The 8760-nt window shown below is 44.0% G+C and overlaps 2 protein-coding genes across 2 annotated transcripts; both read right to left on the bottom strand.

Annotated features, from left to right (window-relative positions):
* Positions 1-1195: 1195 nt before the first annotated feature.
* LOC117863648 (glyoxylate/hydroxypyruvate reductase HPR3) lies at positions 1196-2521 on the bottom strand. Its single transcript, XM_072294961.1, has 2 exons — positions 2312-2521; positions 1196-2157 (listed from the first exon to the last, which is right to left on the bottom strand). Exons 1-2 carry the CDS (start codon positions 2519-2521, stop codon positions 1615-1617), a joined length of 753 nt encoding a protein of 250 aa, XP_072151062.1. The 3' UTR covers positions 1196-1614.
* Positions 2522-5921: 3400 nt separating this feature from the next.
* LOC117863061 (uncharacterized) lies at positions 5922-6963 on the bottom strand. Its single transcript, XM_034746644.2, has one exon. It carries the CDS (start codon positions 6907-6909, stop codon positions 6136-6138), a length of 774 nt encoding a protein of 257 aa, XP_034602535.1. The 5' UTR covers positions 6910-6963; the 3' UTR covers positions 5922-6135.
* Positions 6964-8760: the final 1797 nt, after the last annotated feature.

The raw sequence follows: 8760 nt of genomic DNA, 5'->3' as shown, positions 1-8760 counted from the left end.
TAGACTAATTAGGCTTAATAGATTCGTCTCGCCGTTTAGCCTCCACTTATATAATGGATTTTGTAAATAGTCTACGTTTAATACTCCTAATTAGTATCTAAACATTGATGTGACACTTGCTTAAAAATAAGCAAATGGAACCAAACCAGGCCTTAGTAATCAAAGTGTTACTGATCTGCAACTTGAAAAGTATACAAGCTGACAGATTTGATCATAGGGGGGACCAAGTTTGATAAAGCCGACAACACACTATACACATACATATAACGATTTGGCTAGAGCACACAAAGAAATCAACATGTATTTTGCGAAACAAAAGAAAGTTAATTGTCTACTAATTAGATCCAAAAGTAGGAGAATAAAATAAGATATCATGTGTTTGCCAACATAAAAGAATTACATCTCTATTAACTTGAATTTAGCTTAAGAGGACCAACTTAAATTATAAGATTTGATGGTTTTCGTTAGAACTTGTCTTTGCTATCAATTTATTTTTAATATAAAATATAATGTAATTTTGCAGAAAGTCATCTCCCATTTTGTTCATAGGAGATTAAAGGAGCATGCCTCGAGATTAGAGGAGCAATGCCAAAGTGGAAGGTGGCCTGAGTGAGACTAGAGAGGACGGCTTTTCTTCTGTTAACGACGGACAAAAGCTTTGTTTGGTTGGGCTTTGCCACTTGGGCTGGGCTTTTTCTCAGTTTAGGCCTTAGAAGTGCACGTTGGTTGCTTAAGTATGTGATTAGCAGGAAATTTTATGGGGACTCCTTCCATCGTTGGGGGGGGGGGGGGGGGGGGGGGGCAGGCCCCTGCGCTTCGCCCCTGGTTCTTCGATTGTTGGTGAACACCTCAGCAGCTGAGAAATGACAGCATAAGGCATATGAGAGAGGCACCCAACTGATATAATCTGTTTCTTTTTCCAGAGATTCATCTGGCCGAGAATTGCAGAAAAGCTGCGCATTTCAAGGTTACCATTGGTGTTGTTGCGAAGGTCAGACCTGGACTCTGCTGTCAGAACCACAATATGAGGCGTCAAAACCACATTTTCATGGTCAAGAGCTCTGTCTCAGTTGTTTGCTCAGAGCACTTAGCACTCTAATTAACATCTTTTTTAACCTTTTATCGTCTGCATTTCTGATTTTGGCTGACGTGGAACGTCTCGAATTCCCCTCTGAGTCCATGCTCTTATCAGAACACAACGTGCATCTAGTTTATCACATCTTCAGAAAATGCTAGCCAACTTTGGTAGCTCCTCATAGTTCATCACATCTTTACAGAACATGCTAAACAAGGCATATCGATCACCGAGCTTGTTCCTAGAGCACCAATGCCCAAGCAAATTTTGCATATAGCACAATGGCTCATCCAACCATAAACAGATAGATCAACTGCCCATAATTTCCGATCACAAACTTCCGTGAGCCATTGGCAAGGGACATTGGTAACTTGGTAAGCCTTCTTTAGGGGGGCATATGCATTTGCAAGGGACAAATTCAAGCAAGGCAAGAAGCTTTTAGAGTCTGAGACATGCCACTATTCAAAATGTCAGAGTGGTATTGCAAAATTTCCATTTTTGAGTGCAAAATCGTACACTTTTATCAGTAAAATGGTTTACTAGGGAAGCACCGGCGTAAGCAATGGCTTACCAGAAAAGAAGGCTTCAAGGTTGGCAATGGTATGGTCACGCAGGTCTCCCCTGGACTCCGATGTCGAAACAGCAACATGATGCGTCAGTACCACATTGTCCATGGACAGGAGCTCAGCTGGCACCTCGGGTTCATTCTCAAAGACATCAGGACCAGCTCCTGCAATCCTGCCCTCCTTCAGTGCCCTGACCATTTCGGCCTCGTCGATGTTTGCTCCGCGACCAATGTTTATGATGATCCCATCCTTCCCCAGGGCGTCCAGAACGTCCATGTTCACAATGTGCCTCGTATCCTTGTTCAGCGCGCACGCAACAACAAGCACATCTGATTCCACTGCAAGATCATGAACACTAGGGAAGTATCTGTAAGAGACTGAATCCTTTGGCTTTCTGGAATTGTAGTAGATGACACAGCCAAAAGCTTCGAGCCTCTTTGCGATCAGTGAACCAATGTTCCCCAAGCCGATGATGCCAATACGCTTGCCACCTAGCTGAAAATGCCAAGCTAAAAATTGTTACTGTTGAGGTATCAATGGGGGAAAATATGGAATCGACAAGGTTAAAGTTTGATGCTTGCATCGAGTAACTAGCATTCTGCTATTGTAAATAAAAAAACTAGCATTCTGCCTGGAGAAAATTATACTAATGGTAAGAGGCAGAGGAAACAACGCCCCCCGTGACGACCGCGGCGCGAGGGGCCTCGGCGGCGGCGAGGAAGGCCGGGAGGGGCTCGCCCGACGCGAAGAAGTCGAGGACGCGGAAGCGCTGGCGCAGCCCGGCGGCGAAGGACGCGTCCACGCGGCGGATGAGGAGCAGGGAAGGCAGAGCCGGGGGCTTGCCGGACCACTTTGCGGCGGTGGCGGCGGCCGGAGCCATAGCTAGTTGAGCTGAGTGAGAGTGCGTCGAGGAGCCTAAGCCCTCGATCGGCTAAACTATAGGAAATGTCAGACTTGCCGCGGGAAACAAAATTAATTGATTAGTTTGGGACCAATTCGCTGCTGCATCTCGAATTTGGCGCTTTAGCACCATTTTGAGTGGGCAAGTTGGCCATTTTTTTTTCGTTTGCCCTTTCACTCTGGTTTAAACTCTTGTGTATTGGCGGCCCGTTAAGCATAAAAACGAGTGGCCCACAGGGACAGCCCACTAACGGTTCACCTAGCCCAAATGCAACCTTGAGAGTGACGAACCCACAAGGTGTACCATTTCTCCCTGTGTTTTATCCACGCATGCAACACCTCGATCAAAACATGAAAACAGTGATGGGTTCCTTCTCCGATCTGCTTTTTGTATGAACAGGATTTGATATAAGAAACCGGAGTATTCTCTTCACAGAGATTAGATAAATCAGCAAGACCAAATATATAGACCCAGAAATGCAGACTGCAGTATTCTCTTTCCACAATTTTGCATCACACATGAACACGAGGATACTCTTTGCTCTTATGCCAAAAGAGCAAAACTGTCGTCAGACTTTCACCTAAAGTAACTATGCACAACAGATGAACAAAGGGAAGGATCAATCCTTCGGAAATGCTTCCACAATAACAGAGACCTACATTTTGTGGTGCCGGACAGGTGCATGGTTAATCGTGAAATTAAGAGTACAATACAACAGGAAGGATAAACATGTATACTCAGTTAATCACTGCTGTCTTTGTGCATGAATAAATACTGTATAATTCTGCACTCTATTTTTGCTAGTCTTTGTACCAGAACACCCCACTCTCTGTACAGGAATATTCAATCCTCCGGCATATATGCAGTTGTGAACATTTTTTTAATTGATCACTTGATGAACTGGAATGATAAAAAAAAAGTTATAATAAAATAATTTCATGTGCTACAGATTCTTCTATATTCTGATACACATGTAGCAAAAAGTTAAAGAGTGCTAGTTTATGATTTGTTTTTCCTTCTCTAGATAGTTGAGCTGCCTAACTGAAGCAGCAGGCTATGGATAATTAGAAAAAAAATTGATTTGCCTAACTGATTATTACATTGCCTGATTGAAAATAGTAGTTTAACCTAAAGGGAATATTAGGTCATTCCTAATCAGAAAAGCAGTATTTTCCTTAACAGAAACATAGACTTGCCTAGTTAGGAACAGTACTTTGCCTAATTGAAAACGGTAATTTTGCATAACAGACCATCCTATGCCTCACTTTCACTGGGTTGTCCATTATATGTGCATTCAAACTTGATCTTTATCGATGTACAGAGTCCTCCTGTCAGTGATGACTACAACAGAACCAATGGATTATATATGTGGCCTTTACTGATTAAGTTCGGGCTGATCAAGTAACACACACATAGATTTGCTCGATTGGCTAGCAAAGCTACTTCACTCTAGGTACAAAGCAAAAATCTTCTCCCAATTTACTTTGAACAACAATAGTAGCTACAGTCCAAACATATCAATAATGAGCATCAAAACAAATCACTTTCTTCACCTTATGCTCAATTGGATGTCAAGCCAATCACTTTTCAAAAAGGGGCTTAATCTACTATTACGAAAGGATAGCCAGCTGAACAGATGTGGGAGTAATATTTTGATCACAGGGTGCACCTATTTTTCCTTTAGGAGTTTCAGAAAGGAAATGGTAAGATACATTGAACTAAAAAAGATGTATCCCCAAAAATTATTGTAGTCTTTGGAGAACATAGTAAATCCACATGTCTATGTCATATATCTTCTCTATTTTGCTTTTTTTCATGTTGCTTATTTTTTCTCCTGGAGAAAATAAGTGTGATATCAGAGTAGCAATTTCCAGTTAGCATGCATGATAACTAGATTTCCAGCTGAGTACCGATATTTTTGTGAAGTCTACAAGCTGATTTAAAAAGTAACAATAGTGCATAACTATGCTAATACTAACTTCTGAAGAAATTTCTAAGGCTCCGTCTTCCTGAATGTTGAAATCTAGAGCACGATTGTGACTCTTCAGAAAAACTAGACAGATTATTGTATTGAAACACATCGCACCTCAACATAACCTCTCACCGACAAGTGAACAACACCTCTGGCTCTTTGAGAATCTATCAAAATCCACATTTCCTTCTGTCATTGAAAAAAAATCCACCACGAAAATCACCTAACTTCCTCTATTGAGCAGAGAAAGGCAGGCAACTCCCATTTTTTTTTCCTACACTAGAACAACCAGATCAGCACATCAACAAGCTTAGGAACATGGGGTGAGCAAAATTGAAGCAGCGAGAGGGGGGCGAACAAGGACAATGAGAGAGGAAGAGCTCGAAATGACAAAGGTGAAGGCTTTCCCCACCTAAAATTGATTTGTTGGCAACTGATCTGAACATCCACGGAGTACACATGGCATCACATGTGGCATCGACCAGTGCATGCTTTCGGGTACTCCCACCAGATCTGGGCACTGCTCCATCATCCCTGTTGAGATTTGGTGCATCATTGATTTGGCAGCCCCATGCCCAGCCCATCAGTGAACCCCCAAATCCTTGATGGCTTGGGTGAGATGGGAAGGGAATATCCAGCAACAAAAATCCAAGGAGAGATTAGGAGATTTGTACAGCAGCCTTGTGGTGATTTAGAAATGAAAGGGAGAAAAGCCGAGTTGAAAGCAAGTGGCAGGATTAGGAAACTAGGAGTAAAAAAGATGAGAGAGAGACTGGTGGTGTGTGGTCCCTTCACATGATGACAAAACAACTCAGACTTGAGGCTGCTGTCTAATCCTCACATGTGCCCAATAATCAGGATTTGACGCAGTCTCAGGCAACGTGCAGATGAAACAAGAAAACATACACTGGAAATTAAGTATTTACCAAATCTTATAAGCAAGAATTCATGATCAGTGTTGGATGAATTCCAAAAGCTCATAATAAGGTGGATCTGGTTGTGACACAGAGAGCCATGAACCCAGTAAACTGTAGCAAGTTCTTGTTTCTGTCTGAACTTTTGATTGTTGGTAGTGGTACTAACCTTACCAACTGTCAGTGACAGAACTTAACAGGGCCACACACTGGTGTGTTGCCTATGCATTAAGGGGAAATAGGAGTGAAGTTGACCCCCCACATGCATTGGAACCTTAGTTTATCTGCAAAGAAAAAAAAGGTATTCTGGCTATGATTGGGGAAACGATAAATTTACCGGAGTAGTCACTAGTTAGAAGCTTCAGCCAAATATTTAAAGCAGCATGTTTGACGACATAAGCCATGCTGGTGTTTGCCCATTGACATCAATACACATCAAGGAAACACTGGTACCAAAAGGTTGATGATACCACCATAATTCATAGGGAGTTAATTTCGCCAAAAGTTACCCAACCATAATATATTTTTACCATTGAAGCCTCAGTCAATCCATGTATCTGATAAGCATGTTACCAGTAAATACCAAAAGGTTGATGATACCAAAACGGGATCGTCATCATCCAACTAGAGTCTGGATAAACTACTTGCCAACCATAATTCCGGTCCTAGTGAGTTCATTTCCCACAAAAGATACTCACCCATCATACTTACACCACTGAAGCCATGTCAATCTCCATGGATCTGATAAGCATTTTAAGCACCTCGTCCCTCAGGGCGGCTCCGCTCATGGTCACCTGCGCCTCCTTAACCATCTGCTTCTTCACCTTGTCATCCAATTCACCTGCTTTTTGGTCATCGATAAACTCAAACGCCCTCTTCAGCACTGGTGCCAGCATCTCGTCGTTCGTGACCTTCTCAACTTCCGCTGCAAGGCAGGGGAACAGGCCCTGCAGCTCCTCCAACCCCCTGCGCACGCGTGGGATGGCGCCGCCTGCTTTGGGCAGCACCGCAACGGCGGCGGCGCTGGTGCTGCCTCCTTTCTTGGCGACATTGGCCGGCTGGTCGCCCCAAATCGCCTTCGAGAGCTCGTACTTGCGCACCTCATCGCCGCCATCCTCGCCGCCTTCTGGCACGGGCGGACCCCCGGCGTCGCGCAGGTTGCAGTACTTGGTCCGGAGCCGCCGCACCTTCTCGTAGATCTCCGTGACGGTGAACTCGGCCTTGTCCAGGCTGCGGCCCTCGAGGGCGGCGTGGAGCTGGGACCGGGCCGGCGGCGCGCCGTGGTCGGCGGCGTACGCGGCGAGGCCCTCGAGGATGCGGACCTCGTCCGCCTCCGACCACACCCGCACGAACGCTACCGACGGCTTCTTGCGGGCGCCGGCCGCCGGCTTGGACGCCGCCATGGGCGCCTCCTCCACTGCGGCATCCGCGGCCGGGGAGACGAGGTCAGCGGTGCGCGAAGAGTGCGGGGGCCTGTTCATCGTCGGAGGATCGAGGCGAGAATTCTAGGGGATTTGCGGCAGTCGTGCCGGATGTTCTGGAAGTATAAAAAATATTGCAATTTTTTCATATAAAACCTACACCAACAAATTGTACTGGTAAGTACTACTAATAAAGTTATAAAAATAATTACAAGGCAAAAGGTCGTGATATTTTAGTGGAGGAAGTATTTAGAATACATAATCGCAAAAGATCCAAAGCGTTGGAAATCCAATGGCTTGCTAGGTTTTCTTCTGGCTTGGATCATATAAGAAATGTTTTAAAGAACATTTCCACAATATTAATAGAAATTATACTGATAACTCGCATGCCATTGAAATTATTCACCTTAACCGTATTTGACTGATATTGTTTCTTTTAATTCGGATTCTATCAGTAACTCAACAATAACTCGATAGGATGGATCCATATTTTGTCGATTGTTGATCCATTTAGCTTTCCGCCTATGCACCTCCAGTTGGTCCCTTGTTCAATCCCCGAAACCCACACTTCCTCCTCCTCCTTCTCCTCTCTCTCTCCCTCAAATTAGCCGCATCTCAAACCTAGGTTGCGGACCGAGAGGTATCCACGTGGAGGACCACTGCCCAAGCGAGTGGTGCAGGAAGGCGAGTTGCGTAAGCATGCGCCACGAGCAGGCCCAAATTGAGCATCAGCCAAAGCAGCCACCTTGTAGTAGAGATAGGCGTCGAGTAGCTCATAGGCGTGATTCTTAGTAACCGAATCGGTTGAAAATATATAGGCTTGGGATGGACTTCGTGGCATGCTTAATAGCGGCTTTGAGGCTGGCTGGCAGCATGACACGGTAAATCACTAACGATTTAGCAGTGCAAGGATTTTTTACGGGTTCGTAAGAAGACGAATATGGTGATGAAGAAGAAGGTCTCACAAGAATAACTAAAATTCTGTTTGGATGGGTTAAAACTAAAGTTTAGTCAGAAAATTGGATACATGGGCTACAAATTAACTAGAATAGTAAGGCATGTTTATTTTACCCCTATTATTTCTTTTCTTTTTCTTCCCATCTCCTTCCCTCCAACATGAGTAAAAGTGACTTTTGGTAGGTGCTAGCTCCTTTTAGCCTAAATTAGTTATGTTTGAAGGGTTAACGGACTAAAGATCGGCTAAGATGCGACTAAAAACTACCCAATATTTTTAGCCCTGTTTGGATCACATAGAACTAATTTTAGCCTTATCCAAACAGGACTTAAGCTAATGGTGGATTTGAGCATGGACTGAGTGATGATTTGGGAGGCTCACCGCCTAGTTGGAGAAAGGAAGCAGGAGGTGGATAGAATGGCCTGTGGGTCCCATGTGAAATGGAAAAAAGTTCCTCCTTAAAGTATTAGGACCAATGATGTATATGGTACAATTTAATGTAAAAAATTAAATATATACGTGACAATTATTTTTGCAAAAATGTGCATGCGTTCGAGAGCATACAACAACTATTTCTTACATACAAGGGAATTAGCTGAAATATGTCACTTTACATGGAAAAAAATTCACTTGTTGTCCACGTTTATCCATGTTTAGTAGCATCAACCAGTGAAGATTTGCCGCGTGAATCCTCCGATGGGTTAGCTCACGAGACACAAGAGATTCAAGCAACTTTCCCTAATGCGGATTATTTATTCTTGGGTTCGGAGGCTCAAGTCTGTAGTAGGGGGTTACAAACAATGCGTATGTCTGTGTTCTACTTGGGTCAAATCCCCTTCTCGTTTCTCATGCCCTTATATACATGGCCCATGGGGAGGGTTACATCGCCAATCATCTTGGATCTACTATGCAGTCAGGCGCCTCCCTTGGTTAGCCGTGGTGGGTCCCACCCTTCA

The sequence above is a fragment of the Setaria viridis genome, chromosome 7, assembly GCF_005286985.2.
Source record: "Setaria viridis chromosome 7, Setaria_viridis_v4.0, whole genome shotgun sequence".
NCBI lineage: Eukaryota > Viridiplantae > Streptophyta > Magnoliopsida > Poales > Poaceae > Setaria > Setaria viridis.
This window is presented reverse-complemented; position numbering and strand designations above follow the sequence as displayed.

What these genes read in the sequence shown, in the direction of transcription:
- LOC117863648 (XM_072294961.1), bottom strand. Translation starts at nt 2,521, where the DNA reads ATGGCTCCGGCCGCCGCCACCGCCGCAAAGTGGTCCGGCAAGCCCCCG. An exon ending in CGGTCGTCACGGGGGGCGTT is followed by an intron (nt 2,158 to 2,311) that starts GTTTCCTCTGCC and finishes CAACAGTAACAA; the next exon opens with TTTTTAGCTTGGCATTTTCA.
- LOC117863061 (XM_034746644.2), bottom strand. Translation starts at nt 6,909, where the DNA reads ATGAACAGGCCCCCGCACTCTTCGCGCACCGCTGACCTCGTCTCCCCG.